General features: G+C 42.7%; 1 protein-coding gene across 1 annotated transcript; it reads left to right on the top strand.

The window, feature by feature from the left end:
• On the top strand, window positions 1–25,890 carry CARS1 (cysteinyl-tRNA synthetase 1). Its single transcript, XM_078601486.1, has 22 exons — window positions 1–84; window positions 5,530–5,621; window positions 6,148–6,236; window positions 7,589–7,685; window positions 8,963–9,061; window positions 9,901–10,050; window positions 11,463–11,603; window positions 11,780–11,868; window positions 12,734–12,855; window positions 13,559–13,671; window positions 14,504–14,632; window positions 16,157–16,286; window positions 16,645–16,748; window positions 17,139–17,236; window positions 17,811–18,000; window positions 18,948–19,013; window positions 19,977–20,058; window positions 20,204–20,284; window positions 20,944–21,011; window positions 21,305–21,364; window positions 22,376–22,459; window positions 23,586–25,890. The coding sequence occupies exons 1-22, from the start codon at window positions 75–77 to the stop codon at window positions 23,709–23,711; spliced, it is 2,220 nt and encodes a 739-aa protein (XP_078457612.1). The 5' UTR covers window positions 1–74; the 3' UTR covers window positions 23,712–25,890.

Raw genomic sequence — 25,890 nt, 5'->3', positions numbered from 1 at the left:
CCACCTATTTGAGTCGCCGTGACAGCGCGCGGATTGCAAGTCGGAGTCGGTCTCGACGCTTCATTCATCCGGCAATGGACGCAGGTGTGAAACCCGCGCGAGTTCCTTTGCGCTGCCGCTCGTCACGTGTTGTTGTTGTCGTCGTTGTTGTTGTAGTAATGATTACCCATCATTGTAAACCCTACGCCTCTACTCTCACTGTATATGCATTAGGTCCACTCGGCCTCTCAATTGAGTACTTGGCGCGATGTGTGGACGTCGCCACTGGGGAGACAAAGACGGCCGGGCGTGGTGTTGCCCACCCCCCCCCGTACCTAGTGTGCCGTGCCGGCCTTCATAGGTGTGCTGCTAATCTCTAACGGCGCTTGCCCCAACAGTCTATTAAGCCGATACGGTGGTGATCTCTGTACACCTCAGGCCTATACTTCGTGTGGATGATGATGATGGGAGGCGTAGCGGAGCCGTGTAGCGCCTGCTGTGATTACAACCTCATTACTGTGCTATGTATGCATGCTAAACTTCTTTCGCACCGTACGTAGACAACCGTGCTAATGTTCCCATGCTCTGGTTTACCACAGTCGCAACAACACCCATCCTTTGTCAGTGAATGAAGATAGGCCCATTGCTCGAAACGTCGCCTCTTATGCGTACTGTATACATATATTTAAAGGGTAATTTGTGTGTACGTTTAAAGGCATCGGTGTTGTTATATTGTCTCTTGCCCCCAGCTCAACGATTACGTGTCCTGCAGTAGTCGTGGTGGTGCTGAGTGTTGTGTGGCCGTGGGTTGGGTGACATTCCATCGGTCACATCGAGTGCTCGAGTTGACTCGGTTCAATGTTGATTTGAAGCTTTCGTGACTGTAGGAATCAATACTCTTTGGTTATTTCGTTAGAGTCACGTAGCTACGTGACTTTACCGAAAGAACCAAACAATATTGACGAATGATTGTTCACGTTGCGGTCTTGGAGCCAGAGGCGCGTTGAGTTTCGTTTTTGGTAATTTTTGATAATTTTTGTACCAATATCTTTGATGATTGGAGGTGACATTCTGCCAGCCATCGTGCCTACGTGCCCACCGGGACGCTAAATTGAGTACCGTTTTGTTGGAAGAACAAAAAATGTATTGTACTGTAAAATGTAATTCAAATGTTCTCATGTGTAAGTTCAGATAATTGACAACTGGATATGTGTTTTAAATGAGTGATCATATTTCAGATGTATTCATAAGCAAGCATACTGCAGTGTACATACACAAACCCCTTTTGTCAATCTACTGCTGGATGAGAGCCACGCTGGTGCGAGTCGTGAGGGTTAAATGACCATACTTCACCACGCTGGTCAGTGCGGTTTTATGAAGGCGGGTATCATAGACTTAACGTGAAGTATAACAATGGATAACGATGGATTTTGCTGCACTATCCCTCTGCTGCCCACCACGTAGACCCATCCTAGAACTCTGCAGAATCGGCCTCGCTTAGCTCCTGGGCTTGGCTGACGAGTTCTGATGAGATCAGATGCATTTGGTCATCGCCACTGGAGTGCTATATTTCCTGTGCAGTACGTTTGTGATCTCGATATAGAGTTATTGGTGGTAAGCTTTTTTGGACTATTGTTTAGCACATGGATAGATTTGCCCCCCCCCGTCCTTGGTTTTGTGAAAGTCCCCCAAGAGGTGTGGGCTCACAATTAAGGCAATTACAACTTTGAACATGGTGGGGGGGGTTATGATATAAACGTGTTTCCTCCCTTGTGTTTATGCTTGTCGTTAACTAGGCTTACAGGCTACAATTTTTTTTGCTGGGAATTATTGCTTAGCAACACTGCTGTGGAGAGAGTAATATAAACCAACCCTGTGATGTAATCGTTTGCAAGGGTTGGTCATTGCTTTCTGGCCAGTGGTGGCACTAGTCCATTGGAGCAGAAATTAGATTTATGCCCCCCCCCCCCCCCATTCAAATTATGAAAAAAATAACAGTGCGATGACAGAAGAGTTGTACTGGAGACCCAAAATATACATGTAGTGAGGCAAGTGCAGGTTAACTTGATATACGAGATATTAATTGGCTTTTTGTTTAAATTAGCTTGTTATGTTAATGGGGATATTAATTTCGTAATCTGTTTGATATACAACTTTTTCATGTAGCCAGGGCCCTTTGAGCTACATGGGGCTCTAGGCTTTTGTAAAAAAAGTATGTAAACAATAATAATATACAGCCCTTTGTTAAACCACTGGTGGATGAAGGTCCTCCCTATGCCTTGTCAGGAGCAGCATTTAAGAATAATGGTGCCCAGTTGAATATGATGTATAATACATATATATCACGTATGAGGGTTGTTTGACCACGTTTCGCCATGCTAGTCAGTGCAGGTTTGTGAAGGCCGATTTCAAAATAAACTTGCCACTCATTCATGGGTCTCCATTGTTTATTTCTCACCTGGTTAAATAACGCATTCTTAAATGTATGCATTTTTCTAGCAGCACTGCCCACACTACTCGTAGGGTTACACTTTTGCTTCAACAAATCATGCTCAAACTCTCCTCTTGTGGGGTTTGCTGGTTACATTTTATCTTCAAGGTTCCCACAACATGCATTGAATGAATAGGGGTCATTGCATATGGTAAGCTTGAAATGTCTCTGTTCTGCAATTCCATTCATTCCTAGTGTCTGTTTAGAACACTGCTGGTGGTGGGATGGCAAAGTAAATATTTCCATATACACTGATTGTGAGCACATACCACACACATATCTCTCTCAAAGTTTCCTTCAGCATGCATTGAAATTTCTCTCTTCTGCAATTCCATTCATTCTTAGTGTCTGTTTAGAACACCGCTGATGGTGGAGTGGCAAAGTAAATATGACCATACACATTGATTGTGAGCACATACCACACACTTCTCACTCAAAGTTTGCTTCAGCATGCATTGAATGGATGGTGGTAATTGCATCTGGTAAGCTTGAAACTTCTCTCTTCTGCAATTCCATTCATTCCTAGTGTCTGTTTAGAACACTGCTGGTGGTGGTGGTGTGGCAAAGTAAATAGCAGTTTGTAAAGTCACTATATAAACACATGCCATAAACTTTTACGCCTATTATTTTTTTACTAAGTTTCCTGCATTATGCATTGAATGAATATGGGTCGTCTGCAATTTCATGAATTCCTAGTTTCTGTTATGTAAATAATGTGTTATAAACTTTTAACGACTACTGCATTGTGCGCTCTTTTCAGGAGTAATTGTCCATTCATCGTAGAGTTAGTCTCGGTTACCCAATTTTTCCAAAAGACAGCTGACATTTCACAAAGGGCAGTGCAAACATTGCAAATCTCATACGTGTGTGTAGTCTCACACTGCTCCGTTTTTTCATTGTAATTTCTCCTATTGATGTATTGAATAATTATGTCATAATTTTGCTTGTTAAAACCCCATTGAGATTAAATAAAAAGCTCTGCAAGGATGACCTGAATCAACGAGCAATAACACCAGTGATTTTTTTCTATCGAAATACACGGACAGAACCAAGAGAAGCCGACAACAGAAGCTATGTTGCTCATCAACAATACGCGCAGATTATTATCAAGTCAAGCTTTGGGTGACTCAAATCTCCCTTGGGCTCTCACCTGAATGTAAATAAATAATGTTATTATTATGATCCAAAATCAATGCACTGTTATCATTGTGTCAATTAGTACATTATAAACTAAACAAAAAACTAAAACTGAACTGATTTTACCAGGGATGGCCCACTGAGCTATGATCTATTTTTACAAAGTGACCTGACCATAAATAATGATAGCTCAACGAAGTGGCTTATCACTTGTAGCAGGCAAATACTCTAAACGCATTGTTGTTAATAAATGTGAAGGGAAAATCCGTTTCTAAATGTCGAGCAAGATACATTCAGTCACAGGCAGAGAAAAAGTGGAAGAAGATCTTCAACCGGCACTTGTCAACAGCATGGATGACTGTGGAAGAGCGTTCCAGACACGTGATGTAGTAGAGGAGAATGAGTGTGCCACGCGAGATGTGTTTAGCATCGGGTGCGTGCAGCGTGGAACGAGTTGCTTCGTATTTGGGGAGTAAATTGGTAAACGCGGAACGGTGCATTTAAGAAAAAAAATGAAGCTACATTTCAGAAAACACTGGAAAGCTTTGCTGTCGCAATCCCAAAAATATACCAATATATATTTGCTCTGTTTATATATGAGACTCCTGAAACAACATGAGTTTGTGCATCGTGATGGGCAGGTAATGATAATGTACCTAAAGTCGCTAAGTGCTCAGAAACCAGAGCAAGGGTAATTAAAGTTAAGTTGAAAATTATTCTAAAAGGTTCTGTAAAAATTACTTTCTCACTGTAAACGGGAAATGTATTTGCATTTCACACAGATGTGTTTTTACACGCATTGTAGAGAAAATAACCATGAAAATAGAGTAACTTTACTTCAAACAGAATTGACATAGTTTGTTTTACTTTAAATGATATCGCCCACAATTGTGGTTTGACCTGTGTAAAATGTCGCAAGCTAATGTAATTTTAGAACTATAATAGAACTCTTGTTTTGTCTTCATATATAAATACAAAATATATTTGAATATATTAACTTTTCAGACTAATTTTATCAAGCAGTGTTTGCTTCAATAAAACAAAAACTCTGGACCGGTTTTTACCTTCTGCGTCTCACCAGCAGTCAGGCTTGTTGAACATCTGCTGGTGGATTACTTGGTGTGATTGCTCGCTACTGGCAACCCGAGTTCAATTCCCGCTCACAGCCAACACCAGTGACGAATATCTGAACTGTTCCTGGGCCTCCCCTCGGTCGACTCGGCCTCAAATGAGTACCTGGTGCAGTGTGTGAACATCTCTGCTGAGGAGAGAAAGGCCACCCACCCCATCATGCGCCGTGCCTGGCTTCTGCGTCTCACCAGCAGTCAGGCTTGTTGAACATCTGCTGGTGGATTACTTGGTGTGATTGCTCGCTACCGGCAACCCGAGTTCAATTCCCGCTCACAGCCAACACCAGTGACGAATATCTGAACTGTTCCTGGGCCTCCCCTCGGTCGACTCGGCCTCAAATGAGTACCTGGTGCAGTGTGTGAACATCTCTGCTGAGGAGAGAAAGGCCACCCACCCCATCATGCGCCGTGCCTGGCTTCATAGGTTCTCGCTAACAGCACTTGCCCCAACAGGCTGTATTTTGAGCGCATGAACATATCCATATGAGTTTAAAGAGGAACCAAGCACTGTAAACAAATCAATCACAGCTCAGCTATTTGCGTACAGAACATACAAACTTTTGCGAATGTCATAACATTAAATGTTTGCCACTTTGCAGAGCAGCACAATAAGTTGGTGCACGGGAGAGAAACATGGGTGGAACCAAGCACCGAAACTAATGCAAACACAAACACAGCGTGGGTGCAATTACAGCTTTGGTGTGTCTCACAAAAACGCCAAGACGTTGTTTGTTAATATCACATGGCAACTCGTTTGAATGTCGCACGTTGGCTTGTTTTTTTTTTATGCAGGCAAAGGTAAGCGAATGCAGCCAGCATGGCGCGCTCCGCAAGGCAGCAATCGGCCGAAGCTGCACTTATACAACAGCCTGACGAGGAACAAGGTGTGAACAGATATTGGATGTGTTTTCTTTTTTTGGCATTTCACCTTTTTCAGGATCAGTTCTGAGATTGAGATGGAATCTGACAATTTGACATTGAATCTTGACCGTGATATCGTCCGAAAGATAATGAACTATCTTGGCCGATTTAACATCCAGCTCGGTACATGTCTCTCAACTGTTGTGAAAGCAAAGCTTGGCCCAGGGAATGGATTTCGAAAGACAACATTCGTCTTTGTAATAATAATAATAACTCTTGTCAATCTACTGCTCTACAACGCAGCCCTTTGCTGTTGCCGGTCATTGGATTTGTTTGACCATACTTCACCACGCTGGTCGCTGCAAGTTGGTAAAGGAAGGGTCCGAGACCGATTCTGATATCACTGGAGACTGATGCGAGCTGTGGCTATGGGTTAATAGCACGTTGTGCTCTCCACTGCATCAAAACTTTACCCGGGTAGAGCTACATATATGCAGTTATATTAAAAGGTAATGTGGGGGATCTTTGTCTTTTTATTGTGGGCGACAGGAGGAGTTTGTTCCACAGAATGGGAACAACGTGCTCTGGTACAGCTGTGGCCCAACTGTGTACGACGCCTCGCACATGGGCCACGCACGGTGAGTTTTCTCTCTCCCAATGTATCACGCAATGGCTCATTGACGCAAAACTGCCTTGGCCTATCTCCCCTGCCTCATCTCACTCTACCAAATATCAAAATCCCTCCACTGGATCCCAATCAAATCCCAGATGAAGTTCAATATTACGCTCAACATCTCTTTCCCTGTTCAAGTTTAGGCTCAAACATTTTCACTGTTTTATCTTCCTGTGACTGTCCTTTAAAATCTATAAAGATGCCTCCATTCCCCTATAAGCCTTTGTTCCTCCATTGTTTTGTACAGCAACTTGAGATGAAGTTTCATTTTAGGAGCTAGAAATCAACATTTTATTGTTAAAGCTGCCGTTGCATTTTATACAACTTAAAATTTCCCTAATAACATTTTTTTTAGAAAGGATAACTAATCTATTACTTTAAAATAAATACGTATTTCTCATCACACTCGTTATGGTTGAAGAAGATATGGGCACAAGTTGATAGCGGCCATCATTAACTTGTCCATAATGAGATGTTTAAGGCCTATTCATCAGGGTAGTGCATGATCCACCTTGCCATGCACTGAAAGTCACATGAAATAATGACACATTACATCTATGTCACCATATGTGCAAAGACAAACCTTGCAGTGTTGGAGTACGGGGACTTTAGTTTGATCAACTGTCCTCTAACCTAAGAAGAATATAAATAATGTTCATAATGAACACTTTGGTAATATTTTTACGCCATTTTAAAAACAATCAAGTTCCTGGCCAAATCCCCAGAAGCAATATATATTTTGTTACTGTTTGCCCATTGCCTAAAAATAAAGAACATGAGTCAGTTCATCCATAAACATGCACTACTTCCTCTTTTGTAGTGATGTGTGGAATGTGTTGACTACATGCACGGTCTTACAATGTTTTCTTGCATGCTACTTGCCAGAACATGGTTCCTCTTGAACCCATGGAATGCGATGAGGGAAAAATGTAACAATAATAATCTATTTTATAAAGCGCCTTCCATATTGAAGTGTCTCGAAGCGCTGGACATAAAAATAAAACTACACTCACAAATATAGATCAAATCTAAGCCAAATAGATAGCTGATAAAAACAATATCAATGACTATCGAAATTACAATAAAATGAAGAACTATGATGAAAGTGAAGAATAATAATTGCAGAGTAATTCATGCACATAACAGAATATATATATTTTTTATCTTAAGTTACAGGGAAAGCCTGTAGAAATAGGCAAGTTTTATGATGTGATTTTAAAAGTGACCCAGACTCTGAATCGCTAATGGACCGAGTGTTGTTGTACTCTGTTTGATTTAAACTAACTCAAGCAACCCACTTTTATTATACCTCCTCAGATCGTACATTTCCTTCGACATCTTGCGGAGGATAATATCGGATTACTTTAAGTACGATGTCTTTTACTGCATGAACATCACCGACATCGATGACAAGGTATGCAATGGCAATTACGAACTCTGAGCATGCACCCGCAATGTAGGGCCCGACAACAATAATTACGATAGGATCTGCAGCTTCGGGTGGCTTCGTGGCACGGATGTCAGAGCAGTGAGCTGGCATCGCTGAATTCCTGGGTTGGATTCCAGGCCGCCGCCTGTGATTTAAAACTGGATTCTCAAATGTATGTCGTTTATTGTGAAAATTCCGTCACAGTTCTTATGATCACTGTTTCATTGCTTTCATGGCTTTATTTTGGTGATTTCGAAAAGTTTTTTGGTTTGGCCATGTTTGTTTGTTGTAGTACAGAGTAAGACTGATGGCCTTAATCTAAGATGTCTTGTGGTTGTTGTTTGACTTGCATCCCACTGGGATTTTTGCACATAGCGTTGGTGTATGGTGTTTTTTCTGCAATATTTTGCTGTCTTTTCTTGGATTTTCTGTTTGCACTAGTCACATATTCACTTTAAGATGTTTTCTTGTTCATGTTTTTGTTTTTTGTTTGTTGCGGTTGCACCCGATTCAAGAGCCGACTGGCTCACAGGGCTATACCTAATAAATTAACTTGAACTTGAAACTAAACTAAAACTAAGCAATTTTTATTTAAGCTCCGTGGGCCTCGCCTGATAATCTTTTTCAGAAGCGACGCGGCCACAAATTAAAGCTCAACGAAGTGGCTTATCATGTGGAAAGTTATAGCAGCCAAATATTCTAAACGCATGTTTCTAAATGTAGAGGGGGACCCAGAAGAAAATCCACACGACCATGGGGAGAACTTGCAAACCCCAAATATGCAGGCGTCCGGGTCGGAATCGAACCCATGACCGCCCGTATATCAGGCGAGGTCGTTCACATCTCGCCACCGTGGCAACCTAGTTCATGATCTCAGCGTGGTCACCAATGACTGGAATTTTTTTTTTAAATACACTCAATTTGGTTTGCACTTAAATTGGCTAAATTCCAGCTCTGAGATATTAAATATCGGTATGACTGTCAAGCGACGGACATTGCTCTCATATGCACAATGGTTCGGGAAGTCCTGCCCTCTACTGTGTGGACCAGAGTTACATTGAAGGGACCTCGGCGATAGCTCTGTATCTGTTTCGTTCTCTTAACACAAAGGGGTGCACTGTGCTATGAGAGATTCGGATAGATACTTCGTATTGTGGCATGAGGCCTATAGCACAACCGGGAAACACACTGGGGAAAAATGACAGAGAACAAGCCCCCAGCATTTCCTCTTTCTAACCCGCGTTCACCAATGTGTTTTGCAGATCATCAAGCGAGCACGACAGAACTACTTGCTGGAGAAGTACAGCGCCGACATGCAGGGTCCCCAGAGCCTCCTTAACGATGTCGCCACTGCCTTAGTAGTACGTCTACCTGTTTGCGAAGTCTTAGTCGGCTACAAGTAATATTAATGGCAAACAAAGTAAAATTAATTGCAAACAAAGTAAAATTAATGAGCGTGGCCTCTCCCCTTGTTGTCAAGGTTGAACCCGAGAGGGAAGTTCCTGCTACAGTCAACTGTCAAATATTAGGGCTAATGGGGGGGTGGGGTGGCTTGTTTATAACAGCCACAAGGATAATAAAACATGTACATTCGCCTAATAAATGCATTGAAAAATATGGTGAAAGGATGAATGTGTCGTTTGTTTTTATGGCTTCTTTGTAATCAGGTCACTTTGCAACGTGTGTTTGTGGTCTCGTAAGCACCGAGTCACTGACCCTTAATGAATGAGAAGCAGCTAAACCAGCTCACCCGGTTAACCCACAACACTGTTAAACTGCCCATGGAAAATCGATAATTAATTGTGTAAGATCTATAAGCTCGCAGCAAACTATAAGTTGTGGTTTGATTGATTTCACGGCTTGTCTAAATGCTTGACATCCCAGTGCTGGGTAGAACTTTAAACTTGAACTTCTTTCGTACCATACGTATGTCTGTATGTATGTTGAACTTCTTCCACATCGTACGTAGCCATCCATGCTAATCGGAGTTGCGGGGGGAAGGACAACAAACGAAACCCAAAAAAGGAGTTCTAAATAAATGGGTTTTTAATCTCGATTTAAAAGCGCATCGCTCCAATGGCTTTCAAAAATCAGAAGCAGGAGCGTTCCAGACGGCTGCAGAAGCGCATCTGAAAGCGCGCGTTATCTAGCCGACCTTGCTAATGCTTTGACTGCCCTTGGGGCATTCTCCACCTTGCAGGGCTTCCGCACGAAGCTGTCGGAGACGACGGATTCCGACAAAAAGCAAATGCTGGACAGGATCTTGGCTGAAGTGGAGGGAGGGCTGGGGCGCCTGGAGGCTGCTCTCGCCAAAAGCGCCCCAGAGGAGGAACTCCAATCACTCACACAGGTCACGGTCGCGAGATGTTTACAACCTTGCCTGGTATACAGGCGTGGGTTCGATTCCTACCCTGAAAGCTGTATATTTTGAGTTTGCATGTCTCTTTCTCTCTCTCCCCGTGGTTGTGTGGATTTTTCTACAGGTGCCTCTGGGTTTTCTGTCCACATTTAAAAACATGCGTTTAGAGTATTTGGCTGCTATACATTTCCAGATGATAAGCTACTTGGTTTAGATATCATTTGTGGCCAGGTCGCTTCTTGAAAAAGAGCTATATAGCTCAGTGGGCCTTACCTATTAAAATAAAATTGTTTATCGTTCAGGTCCGACAGCTTAGACGCTCGCAACCTTACCATGTTGGGTTTCAGCACAATATTAACAACTTCACGTGTTGCTGGTATCAATAACAACGTCCAATGGTGGGCTGTCTGTCCAGATGGGGTTTGAAGGGTGATTCTGTGTGGGTGGCCGGGTGGCTCGGGAGTCAGATGCTGAAGATAAAATCTAGGACTATGACAGTGGGATCTGACTGCAGCTCATGCTCCAGACAAGCTTTGTACTGAGCGTATTGCACATTAATTGCCTGTGATGTTAAGATTTCCTGCGCATTAATACACGTACATATTTCTCACAGCAGCAGTTATTAATGCAGGATTTTTAAATGTAATCATAAAATGTCTTCATGTCTAAAGCTGTCAAATGTTTATACAATGTATTTAACAATCTATTCAGTTATATTTATAGAATTAATATGCGTGTGTTTGCATTTACTACATTTCCCTAACTTTGTTGACAAACTTATTTTCTTTAATACATCAAGGAAGCATGCAGCATTCAATGGAATAATTATTCACTTAATCTATAGGTGCACATGCCTGTACCACAATGGCTATTGAACGAAAGCAAATATTGCATATTGCATCGAGTGGGCAATCAATAATTATTATCATGGTGCTTGCGTGTGTTAACATGGGAAGGTCAAGTTTGAAGGGGCTTTGAGGCTGTATATTCAACTCCTTCCCTTTACCGGTTTCCCACCATTTGTACCCGAATCCAAACACTCCATGGATTATTGCAGTTCCGGTTTTTAATTGTGACATACGAATTGTGACTCTCAATAAAAGGTTAAAATCTTTTCATTTCGGCATTTTACTGGTCGTAATATACAGTGATTATGCTAGCTCTCATTACTAAATTACCTATGGAGTTTATCATATTGCGACACGCGTAGAATTTTCACCATTTTATAAAGCAGTAAAAATGTATTTTGAAAGGGGGGATGTGGGGGGGTGGCAGTTACTCATTCCGAGCCTAAGGGTTGCAGCCCCTAAAGCCCCTGTATTAATCTGCTCCTGGACATGGATGATGAGCCATGGTGCAGCCAATGGAGCTGCGTTGTGTTGTTGCACTGTGGCCTCGCACAGGCGCTGCTCACCGAAGCCAGGGACCCCCTTTCCGAGTGGCTGGACGCACAACACGGGAGCGAGGTTACCGAGAACTCCATCTTCTCGGAACTTCCACGCTACTGGGAGGCGGAATTCCACCGCGACATGGAGGCCCTGAACGTGAGATACGGGAACTCGACCGCGTTCATTTGTGAAAAAAAGCTTTAGAGCTCATCGGATTCCTTCCCAGTATAAATAAATATTCTGATTCTGTTGCAGGGTCATCCGCAAAGTGCCAAGCACTGCTCCCCGCTTGACGGATGACACTTTTGTCGTTTCTTTTGTTGTGCTCTCAGGTTCTGCCGCCGGACGTTTTGACCCGAGTGAGTGAATACGTGCCAGAAATCATCGCCTTCGTGCAGAAAGTCGTGGACAACGGTTTTGGGTACGTTGAAACGTTTAAGCGCCAATGCTGCAGTGGAGAGGCTCTGTTTGGCATGGCATGTGTTTACGATCGGGGACTCGGGCCAGAACATGGGACGGGAGTGTAGTGTCGGTCTAAAGTCCGGTCGGGTCGCGCTGTGGTTAGTGGTAAACCTCACAGGAAAAATTGCGATTCAATGTCCTGATTGGAATATCATGAAATGTGGAATATTTCCACCACTGACACAGGACAACCAATAGAAATGAGTGCCGTCCCATTGCTCATTTGAGCATGGGGGTACACATTGACTTTAAATGTAAAAATCCTTCAACCCAATTTATATGCGAGGGATGTTTCAAAATTGTCCAGGACTTATTTTACAGAGAAGCAGAACTGAAACTACAGACGTGATTGCTATAAAATGGCCCTAAATATTATGCTAGTCCCAGGGCCTGTGATCACATCACTTGGCATGTCGGATCTCAGAAGCTAAGCAGAATTGAGCCTGGATAGTACTTTAATGGGTGACGGCCATGCATAAATCATGTATTGTATACTTATACGGGGCTATGTTGTCAATAGATGGCAGTGTAGAGAGATCAATTGCTGCATTATCCAGCATTTATACTAAATACCTTCACCAATTTGCACTGACCAGCTTGGTGAATTTTGGTCAAAAAGCCCCCACGACCTAAATGGTGTAGGGAGCCCCTCATCCAGCAGTATATTGACCCAAAGGGCTGTACATATACATGTCCATACATTGGCCCCACGGTTTGCCTCCAGATGCTAATAAACTGTCGGCATCTTAAGACCGGATGATCAATTGCCACTAGTAATTGCTGCTTTTGCCTTGGGCTATGCTGAATGCTGACTCTGTTTACAGCTACGAGTCGGGTGGGTCGGTGTACTTCGACACGGCGAAGTTCGACAGCAGCGAGCGCCACTCTTACGCCAAGCTTGTGCCCGAGGCTGTGGGTGATCACAAGGCTCTGCACGAAGGAGAGGGTACGACATCCCTTTTTACTGTTCGACCGTCTGGAATAATACCGTGCGCACGACTTGCAACCAAATCGTCCGGAACGCGTCCGATCTCGTCGACAGTCGGGAGTGCTTAGATTTTTGCAGTCTGCTCTACTTGCTCACGATAACAAGCGTTGATTTAATGCGTGCAAGAAACAGTTATTTCCTATTTGTTTATTTTATTCTAATTATATAATAATGTAAAAATGTAGCTCACGAGGTGAATGAAACTGAAGAAACGAGACAAGAAACCACTGAATAACCCTACAAGTGAGATGTTAAAAAAAGACAAACAGTAATAGATTATTTTTTTATTGAATCAAGAATCCCAACTTCATAAAAAATTTGGGGCGGGGGGGGGGGGTGAAATATTACATACCTAGCAAGCAACAATCGATTTATAATTAAACTTGATTATAAAAGCACACGTTACACATGGAGCTTCCATTTACTCGCCATTCGTCTATCCGGGATGGGCGGCGTAGAGCCAAAGCAGCACGGGAACAGAGCGCGGTATCATCAAGCTCCCCGATGCGTTTTCAGGCTGTACAGCGTATTACATTTTGATTTAAAGCTTTCGTGACTGCAGGAATATGTACAGCGTATTGTTCGGCATGATGTCCGACGTTTCGCTTCACCTGCTTGGAGCTTCTTCAACAAGTCCTTTCCCGGTATGGTCTCTTTGCAGGCGACTTGAGCATCAGCGCTGAGCGGCTGAACGACAAGCGATCCCAAAATGACTTTGCGCTGTGGAAAGCCTCAAAGCCTGGGGAACCTTCTTGGGACTCGCCGTGGGGAAAGGTACGCATACATGCGATGGTGTGCAACGTTGTGTTATGTGGTCTTTCTTTAATGTTCATCTTCTTGGTTCTTTCGGTAAAGTCACGTAGAAGGGAAGTAATAAAATAATAAAAATAAAACATAATAAAATAATTCTCACGACGTTTCGGCCACAACGCAAGCAGCCGTCCTCAGGTGAAGACCAGGTCTGTCAGGGAGACAGCGTCTAATGTTATTCAAATGTCATGACCCAAGTTGATGGGATTGTGAAATTGTCAAACGTGGTATCGGTGATGTCAAATTTAGTCAAACAAGAGTGGTCAGTGATGTCAGAACTTTCCTGGTCCTCTCCTGAGGTCAACTCAACTTTTTAATGAGCACCTGGTGCAGTGTTTTAACATCACCGCTGGGAAGACAAAGGTGGCCAGGCATGGTATTGGCCACACCAATGCCACTTGCTAGGTCGGTCTTAAATGTTCATGAACAACACTTAAACCAACAGACTGATATGAGTATACGATGGTCTATATGTGTGTGTTAGCAGTTGTGTAGTGGTTCATTCACTACTCTGAATTCAATGACCCAAAGAAAACATTGATGGCAAATGTATTTATATTGAACGTCTGTGAAAAAGAGCTTCATACCTCATTGGATTCCTCCAGTCTAAAGATTCTGATTTTAGCCGAACTTGGGTCTCCCCTATATTTACTCAGCCTTAATGGAGTACTGTGTCTGCTTCAATTCATGCACCTCAGCAGTGGGAAAACAGGCAATGGTAATGGTTACATCACCCCCTTGTGTGCTGTGTGGCTACATGGGGAGTCTTTGTCTTTGTGTGTGTCTGTGAATGCAGGGTCGTCCTGGGTGGCACATCGAGTGCTCTGCAATGGCTGGCTCCATCCTGGGAGAGTCCATGGACATCCACGGCGGGGGCTTTGATCTGCGCTTCCCCCACCATGACAACGAATTGGCACAGTCCGAGGTGCTGATCCCCAGTGCTAGTGTAGGCAAAGAACAGTGCCAGGGTGATCCATTTTTAGATCCCCTTCTGATATCCAATAACCCATATCTCATGCAGTGCATAATTGGTTTTATGAGACATTGTGTGTTGGATTGGCTGAGGTGGATCAATTGGATGGCCCTCGTATTCACCTAACATAAACCCGCAGGGTTTTCACATGAAAGACGGTGTGTGTGTGTGTGTACGTGACAAAACAGAAATATATCAATGGACTGATCTTGCACATCATTGAATGTTGTCCGCAAATCACACTGGCATTGTTGAACAAAGGGTATCGGGGGAGTGTTAAAAGATTTTAGAATTTAATTGATATTCTTGGGAGACATGTCGAAGTGTTGGATTTCATGTAATTTTCTCGATTGTCTCCGTGTTCTATTAGTGGGGTGTCTACATGCCTGGAAATGACATTGAAAACGGTGTTGTGGCTACATAATTGTGCAATGTTCTTATTAGATTGGAGACCATTGATTGAAGAAATTAAGGAAGAAATATAATTGTTCTAAAAATCAACCATCTTCTTTGTTATAACACTAAATAGGAATTAACGATATGGCAAGATAGAAGAATGTAAAAAATGTGGAAATTTGTGGCTAAAATAAATATGGGCAAAAAAAAAGTCGTGTACAACTTTGGAGACACAACATAAAATAATCGTTGGAGGATTATAATTGGGATACACAGTATTATATCTACATACCCACTGTGTTTTTAAAGAACCTCCTCTTGAATCGCGACCCCTAATCTTGACAACTGTATCACAAGGAGGGCGAATCGGATACGTGCCTCAATACTACAAAGTAGCAGTTCATATTCTGAGCCTAAGGTGGCAGTGTTTGTTTATTTTTCGTTTCTTCCCTCTCGCTCACCTTTAAACCTACTCGTTAAATAAGAAGTCACAATTCACACCTTCATTCAAATAATTGTCGTGGCTCATGGATGCAATTCGATTCAAGAATTACATATTATCTGTCTCCCTTTTCCGTCTTCTTTATTTCTCATTTTTTTACATCTGGCTCATACATTTTCTGAGCTCCATTAGCAAACAAAGTCGCACAATAGCTTATTATTTTCGTATTATTGGTATAGGTGAAAAACAAGGGTGGAGCGGTGAACCGTTGTTGTGCGTGCTACGCTACGAACCCGTCGACCTGAGTTCCATTGCCAGCCAAGAATGACATCGGTGGCGAGTGACATCTGACAATCGGGCCTTAGTTCCCCCCACCCCGCCCCCCCTTCGCCAACTATAATGACCAGCGTGGTAAAGTATGGTCATATCGCCCTGAACAGCTTGGGGAGGCCTGCATCCAGCAGTGGATTGGCAAATGGCTCAAATTATAAAAGTAATAAAAACCACATGGATTCTTAGATATGCAATCCAATTTGTATCATGCGCTTAATAAACCATATTAAGCAAGGGATCTAAGCATTAGAAGACACCGACTGCCGACCGTGCTTCTTACCGATGTGAATCCACTCGATCTCCAGGCCTACTTTGACAACGACCACTGGGTGCGCTACTTCCTGCACACGGGACATCTCACCATCTCCGGCTGCAAAATGTCCAAGTCTCTCAAGAACTTCATCACCATCAAGGAGGCTCTGATGAGCAACACGGGTAAGCACATTGAATTCATTTCATGAAACTTATTCTCGTTTCTTTCGGTAAAGTCACGTAGAACCAATAATATGAATCCCTGTAGTCACGAAAGCTTTAAATCGAAATTCATGCAACTTAATAGTGTTTCAGTACGACTTCTAGGTGGGTTGACATTGAAGTTCAAGTCTTTAGGAAATTGACAAAAACATTGCCTCATCTGCCTCTAAATGTTTGTTTAAATTAATTGTTTTTGCTGTTAGCCTCTGATATATAATTACAGTTCTAAAAACAATTTGAAGATTATTTAAATTAATAAAGGCATAAAGTAAGGGTGTTCGTTTGCTTACGATGTCTGTTGTTGATTTGTGTGCTATAGCTCGGCAGCTCAGGCTGGCCTTCCTCATGCACTCCTGGAAAGACACGCTGGATTATTCCTCAAACACCATGGAGTCGGCCACCCAGTATGAACGCTTTCTCAATGTAAGTCACAGAAAGGGTGGGGGGGTTGCTGAGTGACTCTGAGGTCACTAAACTAAACTAAAAACGAAACTATTTTTACTTTACCAGGTAAGGGCCTACTGAGCTATATAGCTATCTTTCAGAAGTGACCTAGCTACAAATGATAGCTCAACGAAGTGGCCAAATAATATAAATGTAAGTTTTGCTAAGGTTGATCAAACAACCCCTTCCCCCACGACCTACATGGTGTGGGGAGTGGATTGAAAACGTGTAAATATAAAACCGGTTTCTACCCTAAATTGTTGCAATAATATAAGAGATTGACCATATAGTCTGCTTGCAGGGCAAATGCGTGTTTACTTGGATGAATATCGCAGCAGTGGGTGCCCAATGCCTTGTTATTGTGCGCAGGAGTTCTTCCTGAATGTGAAGGACATTTTGCGAGCACCGACGGACATCACGGGGCAGTACGAAAAGTGGGAAGAGGCTGAGATGGATCTCAACAAACTGTAAGTGTCGCCAGGGTGGGGTTAACTCGGCGAATTAAAACTGACACTTCCTGGGCTGTCTTCCCATCCTGTCAAGAGATGTTGAGTAGAAAATGATAGCTTTTCTTGGAAAAAAAAAGTTTTAATCCCAAAATGTAGTTTGAACCTTTGAATAGAATTTAGGCCTGGTGTTTTTTATACTTGTGAATTTTACACAGTAACGTTTATGTTTTAATACTTGTAACGACAAAACTAATAGGTAGAGCCCTAATTGAGTGCTTTAGATGAATAACAAAATGTGAAAACAATATTAATCGTATTATTAATTTATTGACTATATATTTATACTGTTTATATACAACTAGTGTATACAGATATCAGATTTGTGAGCCTATTTGTATTTTGTATATATGTGGTGCATATTTCCTTTTTCACACTTACTTGAAACTCCTTTTTAAAGCTTTTCCTGCTCTATAGCTACGAATCTCTTTGCGCACCATGCGTCATGCACAACGGTAACCTTTGTCGAAGCTTCTTGGTAAAAATCGGCGACTTGTCATGACCGCACCTGTCTCCCCCACCCCCACGCACAAAGGTTTTATGAAAAGAAGGCGAGCGTCCACATGGCGCTCTGCGACAACATCGACACGCGCGTGGCGCTGGAGGAGATGAGGGCCCTCATCGGCCACTGCAACACGTACATCGCCAGCGTAAAGGGCCGCAAGGCATCGCCCAACAAGGGCCTGCTCAAGAACGTCTCCCTTTACCTGACCCAGATGTTCAAGGTGCAAAGTCCCCACCGCCACCACCAACCACCACCATTTCCACACAGTCGGAGCCAACTGTGGCTCGCTCTTGAACGTGTACACTTGCCGAATCGAATAATGGTCACGAGTGCTACCCCTGTGATAATTCACTCATCCAAGTTGTTCGATGAAATGTCACAATTCGGAGTTGCGATTCGTTCAATTCAGGGGTTCTTTAACTTTCTGATTTGTTTTCTCTAATTTGTATTGTGTATACTTTTTCTGTGTTGTCTACAGTTTTGTCCGCTCGGCCTAAATATAAAGTTGGCATATATTTTGCAGTACATTTGCAGAAATCATATATAATTGTTTCACACTTGATACGGTGCAAGTATAGTGAACATTAAAGCTATTTAATTGCTAAATTGACACATCGTTACTTGCCCAATATTAATATGCTTTGGGCCATATTCGCATAATGATGAAACGGCTCATTACCTTTGATTTGCCCGGCGGTTGCTGTTGATAAAAAACATGTAATTCTTCATACAAGTCAGACAAGATTTACATTGGCTGCCACTGAAATGGGCCTTCATGTGTTCACTTTATTTTGCTGATGAATGTAAAAAAGATGGAGCTGGATAACTAATATTTAAGTGCTTGTAAATACCGGAGTGAAACGTATAGGAATGGCCAGCAAATCACTATAAATAAATACATAAACTAAAACTAAACCTTTTTTATTTTACCAGGTAAAGCCCACTGAGCTATTCGTATTTTTTTCAGAAGCAACCTAGCCACAAGCTCAACGAAGTGGCTTATCATGTGGACATTTATAGCAGCCAAATCTAAATAATTCGCTGCATCAGGTGTAGGAGGATTTATGACACTTTTGTATATGACCCAACCAAAAAACCCATCGTGGAAAGATGATGTTTGAAATTTGTCATTCGTTTCCCAGCTGTAGCCTTCTTGTTTCCATCCAGATTTTTGGTGCAATCGAAGGGGACGATGCAATTGGATTCCCAATCACTGCCTGCCAGGGAACAAACGTAAGTAAAGTTAGAATTTGGCAATATTTACAAAAGGCCTGTAATGGCTATCAGTACTTCAAGTAATCTAATAAATGCACTTTCTGTGTTTTTTTTGTGTGCTCATGATTGTTTTAATCTTATAATGTGAAAAATGACTGTTCTTGTTTTCTGGGTGGAACAATTCAATAATTGCCAGCTCACATGTCCATGCATATCCCATCTCTGGACTAATGTTAGAAAATTTGAGAAATCCCTTTGTTAATAATTGGACGATTATAGAATGGCTGAAGGTTTATCGACATTGCAAAACTGTCTTATATGCACACACGTGTAATTAGGTGCGAAATCTATGACTGGTTACACCAGCCCACAGGGGATTATTGTGTCCGTCCATCCATCGTGCAGGGAGGGGCTGGGTGGGGAGGGAGGGGCTGGGTGGGGAGGGAGGGGCTGGGTGGGGAGGGAGGGGCTGGGTGGGGAGGGAGGGGCTGGGTGGGGAGGGAGGGGCTGGGTGGGGGGGAGGGAGGGGCTGGGTGGGGGGGAGGGAGGGGCTGGGTGGGGGGGAGGGAGGGGCTGGGTGGGGGGGAGGGAGGGGCTGGGTGGGGGGGAGGGAGGGGCTGGGTGGGGGGGGAGGGAGGGGCTGGGGGGGAGGGGCTGGGGAGGGAGGGGCTGGGGGGGGAGGGGCTGGGTGGGGTGGGGTGGGGAGGGGCTGAGTGGGGAGGGGCTGGTCACCCCGTGGTGCCCTTATAAAACTCAACGTTTAACCTACTCACGCCGGCTTGTGCCCGCCCACAATCGGGCATATTTGCGGAATACACCACGCCGCCGTTGACCCTGGCCATTGACCGAGCAACCCAACGTTCCTACCAGCTCCCTCCGCAGGAATGTGTTCATTTTTACATGACATCATGTTCCTTGTCTCAGGTTTTCCTCATTGTTGTCTTGTTATTGACAATGCCATGCCTTGTGCTCACCCACCAGCTGGAGACTGCAGTAATGCCATTCCTGTCCACCCTGGCCGAATTCCGCGAAAGCGTCCGACAAATTGCCCGGGAAAAGAAGGGTCTGTTTGAACACTGCTACATTTCCAGTTGCTTGGCAATAAGATATTTTCTTCTGTGGAAGTAAAATGTTGGCAGGTTGCCTCTGGGCCCACTGCCTTGACAGCACTGTGTTATAAAGCTGGACCCGTGTCGTGTGTTGTGCAGTGATGGAGTTGCTGACTTTGAGCGACACCCTACGTGACGACATTCTGCCTGAGCTCGGTGTGCGACTGGAAGACCATGAGGGTAGCTGCTCCTGTCGTTGTTATTTCGTTGATCATAATTACTAAATAGACACTCTTCTTAAGATCCATAACACAAAGCCCCATCGGTAGAATGAAGGAAGGTAAAGCAAGGAAAGTAAAACATCTCCATATCAAAATTCATCCCCATTCAAATAAACAGTGGTATAAATGTCCACATGCCTCTGGTAGGGGTCACATCTCCTAGGAGCCATCGCTGTTGGCAGAACAACCAATGTTGCTCGTGAGTGAGACTAAACTTTCTGAATATGGTTATCTGAAGTTGGACGGTTAGTTTGGTTCGGCAGGTAGCATGTGGTGGTGGGGTTAAGGATGGGTATTCCCACCTTTTCCATGATGGCTGGGCAGCATGGAAGAGTAGACCAAATACCCTCTAGAAGGGCTCTCTAGTGCTCCCTCTAGTGGAGACCCTTCCACCATCAGTGGTGTCGGCAAACAATTATTGGGCTGGCACCTTTTACCTTGAAAATAAAATTGGAAAATAAAATATGAAGGGTTCACCCTTTATCTAGTCTTGCAGTAAAGCAGCTAGACACAGCCAAACATGTAGACCTAAGGCAGTGTTCAATAAATTGGAGTCAATATCTTGATGGTGTTGGAATTCCTTTCAGCCTGTGTTTGTTTATTTGTCTTCTTTGCCAGGTCTTCCCCCCGTTGTGAAACTCGTGGACAAGGAATCTCTGCTGAAGGAGAGGGAAGAGAAGAAAAAGGTCTGTTTAGCTCCACAGATGGCGATGAGGAGTTGTAAATTTGGAACAGGGCTTGTGCCCCCTGGACAGGTAGTCGAGGCATCGATAAAACTGTAGTGATTTTTGCCATGCCGTCGCAAGCGGAAGATTTATAATCTCCGTTGCAGCTTGTAGCAGAGCAGAGTCGTTCATCAAAGAGGAAGCGCTTGTATCAGACGGTCATATTTTATTTGAACAGCTGCTCAGTATACAAGCAGTGCTTTATCGGCTTTGCACATTTATTAACTGTGCCTATACCACTCATGTGCCTTCAGATAGAAGAAGAAAAGCAACTTAAGAAGGAGGAAGCGGCCAAGAAAAAGCAAGAACAGGAGGTGAAGCTCCCGGACGTCTTAGAGTTGTCCCGCTGAATCATGTGACACAGCAAGAAAAGTAGCTGCTTTTTTATGCTAAGTGACATTGTGGATGTGGTATTTGTATCTGGCTCTGCGTCTTTACGCTGCATGGTTTGACTCACTGGCAGGTCAGGGTACAGACCCTGGTAACATAGGTTAAATTACATACATGCAAAGTCACTTCATACATCGGCACCCACCTAACAAAAGCTAACATTTATTTTTTGGAGAAAAAATGGGTGTTTAGCATCATTATCATCATTAGCCAGTGTCCATCCACTACTGGATAAAGGCCTGCCCATGCTCTTATCATCTGTCGCAGTCTTGCGATTCCACAATTCACCTTCTGCAGGTGAGCCGATTGCATCACTTTATCTCCGGTGTGATGAGATTAAATGTATCTAAACATATCCTGAAAAACAATGGAGTTGAATCGTGGTATATTTAGCACAATTTTGTAATTTTCCACGATATGCCATGTTGTATGTCTGTGTCATAGAGGGAATTGGACACAATTTAAAACACTGAGACCATCCCATCCTGAGCACATGCCAACGATGGATGTCATTTCTGGCAGAGAGATTATTCATCTGAGTCGTCACAGTTTGCCATAAGTTAATGCGTGGCTTCATAATAAAAATGACATTTGCTTTTACTTGAGAAATTGGGTCATTAGTCTAGGGTCGATATAGCACGTCCCTTACATGCTGCTCCAGCAAAGTTTTAGCACTGCTGCATCTGTTTACCCTTTATCATGTCTTGCTCTGTTTATCAAAAATACATTTTGGTCATTACATGTAGACAGCTGGTACAGAGGTTATCATTCAACATAAAACACTGCCCACTGTATTTCCTGAAAAAAATATTACCACCTGTGACTTCACAGCAAACGGATGACTGCAGACCACTACTATGACCAGACCATATCCTTAAAAATCAAATGTTTTAAGATGTTGCTCAAACGTGTGCTGTTGTTGTTTTTCACTTGAGGCTGCAAAATTGGAAAAAATGAAGATCCGACCTCAAGAAATGTTTTTGAGCGAGACGGACAAATACTCCAAGTTTGATGGAAACGTGAGTAGACACACTTGAGGTATTGTCAACGTGCTTTTGTAGCACTTCTGTCTGTTCATTGGTTAGCAACAAAAATAAGATCGACGTTGCCTTTCATGTTTGGCACAAACGTTACAGCAACAACCCATAATTTACATTCAGTGTTAATTTATTCAGCATTGTTCAATTTTGATAATAGCCTCAGTGTCGTTAATGACATGTACAAATGCAGTTATGACAATTTTGTATAATCATTCGCTTAGTCTAGTTGACGAAAGCAGTCGAACACTTGGGTTATTAGGTATGTGATGTGTTCAATTTCCCCCCACCCCAATATTATCAGGTCGGCCAATTGGTGATCTCTATAATCTTATACCACCAAGGACCAATTTTGTCTACCACTACACAGCAGTTTCTAATAATCTTACGAAATTGTCTTAGTCTTCGTCTTGAGTCACTTGCTAATTTTCTCGTCGTAGTTATCATGCTTTAGTCTTTGTCGGGGTAGTTGGAGTCATCGTCACACTTTGATGATTTTTCATAATCAACGTTTTTGGGTTAGATCGCGTTATTTATAAATGTGTCGTAACCCTCCACCACCCGACACAGCCAATCAGTAAAAAAGTGTCACGTTGACAAAAGACATAGTTCACTACTTCTGGCGAATTGCCCGATGATGCCGGATGCAATTAACAGCGAAACGTCGTACTCAAAAATTGTAAATGTTGTGGTTTCATGCTTCAACACACCGGTGGGCTAAAGTAGTGAACTATTTGTGTCAACGTGACACTTTTTTGCTGATTGGCCGTGTCGGGTGGTGGAGGGTTAGGACACATTTACAAATAACGCGATCTAACTCAAAAACGTTGATAATGAATAATATTGGTGGCGAAAGCTTACGTGTTGAAATTGATGATAATTTGTCCGCTCAAAGTCATCGTCAACTGAAATAAATATCCCTCTTCGTTGACGCACATTTTCATCGCTACTACTTCTTTTGTTGACCACAATGAACTCTTTGACTGCACCCTGGCAGGGGTGCACGATTGTTCCACCAAGCCCTCTCCCCACCCCGAAACCTCGCCGTTGCAATTGTGTGCCCTGGTGTTCCTCAAGATATATATCTGTGACTGTGTTCCCGGTCCAGGGGTTCCCCACGCACGACTTGGAGGGAAAGGAGATCAGTAAGGGTCTCGCCAAGAAGCTGAGGAAGCTGTACGACGCGCAGGAGAAGCTACACAGCCAGTTTGAGCAAATGAATATCTCCCAGTGAACAGAATTAGCCAGCACGGCATGTAATGGCCATGGAACGATTCCCCCCCCCCCTCGTCATTCGTAATTTAATACATTGTCATTATTTGTGGCCATTCTATTCAAGATCAATGTTTTTATTAACATTGTGTGAATGTAACACCACTTGAAACAATTGAAGTGCATGTCAGAATTGAGAATTATCGATTCTCGCACGCACGATTCGATGCATGCATTGTGTGAGTGTGAGATCAGTTTTAATCTGAATTGTTGCATGTTACATGCCAGCCCTTTATTTCATGGGGATGTACATTCCCATTGAGTTTTTGAGATGTTAACTCCTCCTATCTGAAGAAAGTTGCCATTTGCTTTTGTTAATACAGCGACTGCTGTACAGTATCACGTGGATAATGGAAGGGTAAGTGGCATAGCATCCTGACCCCCCATGCCGTTGTTGACTTTTTGATCAGAATCTGTGGATGTGCCACTTTTTAGGTGGAGTGCAGATAACGTTACAAGTCCATCATTAGCTCTTGTACGTAAACGCCCACTGACACTTATACAATTACTCCCTTTGATTTGGCTGGTTTTTTTACCTTTAAAAGTTGTACTTGCATGAATTCTACTTGGCTCGTACGTTTAACATATATAATACGTGTTTTCTTTTCATTTATTTTCAATGGTGTGTGTGGTGGAAGGGTGTTTTTTTATGTTGGTGGTGTTTACATGCATTTTCAGGTTGCACGTTGTGGCACACTTTCTGTTAAATTCAGCATGGTGGTGTTATCCTTACGAATATAAATCACAGTAAAAAATTTGTTCCACTTGTATTGTTGTTTAGCAAGTTTAATGTGTGAAGTTTTATAACATTACAAATCCTTTCACGTGATTCATTTGTGCTAAGCAAGAGTTTTTTTTTTATTCACCACTCTGCATGCTATCGCCATCATTTTGGATTTAAATCTAGAAAAGCTGCACGCAAAGCTGTAAATTGTGAAATTTGACTGGTGATTTTGTAACATGCCATCACACCACGAATTGGCAAACTAGATTTAACAGTGAAAAGACTACATTACTCACACACATCTCTAATTATAAAACTAAACGTATAATTATTACAGTATCATTCATGCTAATTGTATTATCAAAGTAAGGGCTGTATCCTATTTGTAGCACTTATTAAGTAAATTAAAACCTTCAGAAAATAAAAATGAAAAACAAATCAAGAGGTCGTCTAAAAACAAATGGTTTACACAACAAAAAAGTTATTGCAACAGCGGTATCGAAAATTGTCTTTGCTCCTTGCACCAGCAAGAGAAATTGGTCCACTAAGTAATTAAGTGGTTATGAAGACCCCAAGTTGAATAATGTATTTTTTAAATATTATATTTGAGTAGCATAATTTACAGCCCCTTTATCAATCCACTGCTTACCTTAACATTTTTATTTTACCAGGTAAGGCCCACTAAGCTATACAACTCTTTTTCAGAAGCGACTTGGCCACAAATGATAGCTCAACGAAGTGGCTTATTTGGAAATTTATAGCAACCTAACACTCTAAACGCACGTTTCTAAATGTGGAGGGAAAACCGGAGGACCTGGATAAAAATCCACGCGACCGTGTGGAGAAAACATGCAAACTCCAAATATACAGGCATCAGGGTTTGGAGTCAAACCCACGGCCTCCTGTATTCCAGGCGAGGTAGTTAACATCTCCCCACCATGGCTGAATGGAGGCTTCTCCATGCCATGTACTCGTGGTAGTTGTTTTACCACGCATTATTACGCAGGTCAGTGTGGGTTGGTGAAGTTCCAAGGGTTCAGATATGATCTGCCACAGATCTTAGTCATTGCTGGAAATCTAACTTGGGTCTCGCATGCATCATGCAGTGCACGAACCAATGCCACCATTCTGCCTGAATTAATTAGCATGAACTTAGCAAATTTAAAATTGCCCATACTGTATTTGTTCGTCTTTTCATAAAACTGTACTTAAAATCCAAAGTGAAGGTGAATGGGTTCTTGAGACATTTTCTTATAACGAATGTCAATGTCACTCATTAAAAATCCTGTGTTTTAATGGCAATTGTCGTTTTTAAAAAGTACATTCATCATTGTCATGTAACGTAGACAATGCTATTTATGTAGTATTTTGATGAAATTATGCTGCTGGTGCATATAATAAAATACTTTATCACGAA

This window comes from Lampetra planeri, chromosome 16, assembly GCF_965212315.1.
Source record: "Lampetra planeri chromosome 16, kcLamPlan1.2.h2, whole genome shotgun sequence".
Lineage (NCBI taxonomy): Eukaryota > Metazoa > Chordata > Hyperoartia > Petromyzontiformes > Petromyzontidae > Lampetra > Lampetra planeri.
Note: the sequence above shows the minus strand (reverse complement) of the source record. Positions and strands in the feature narration are given on the sequence as shown.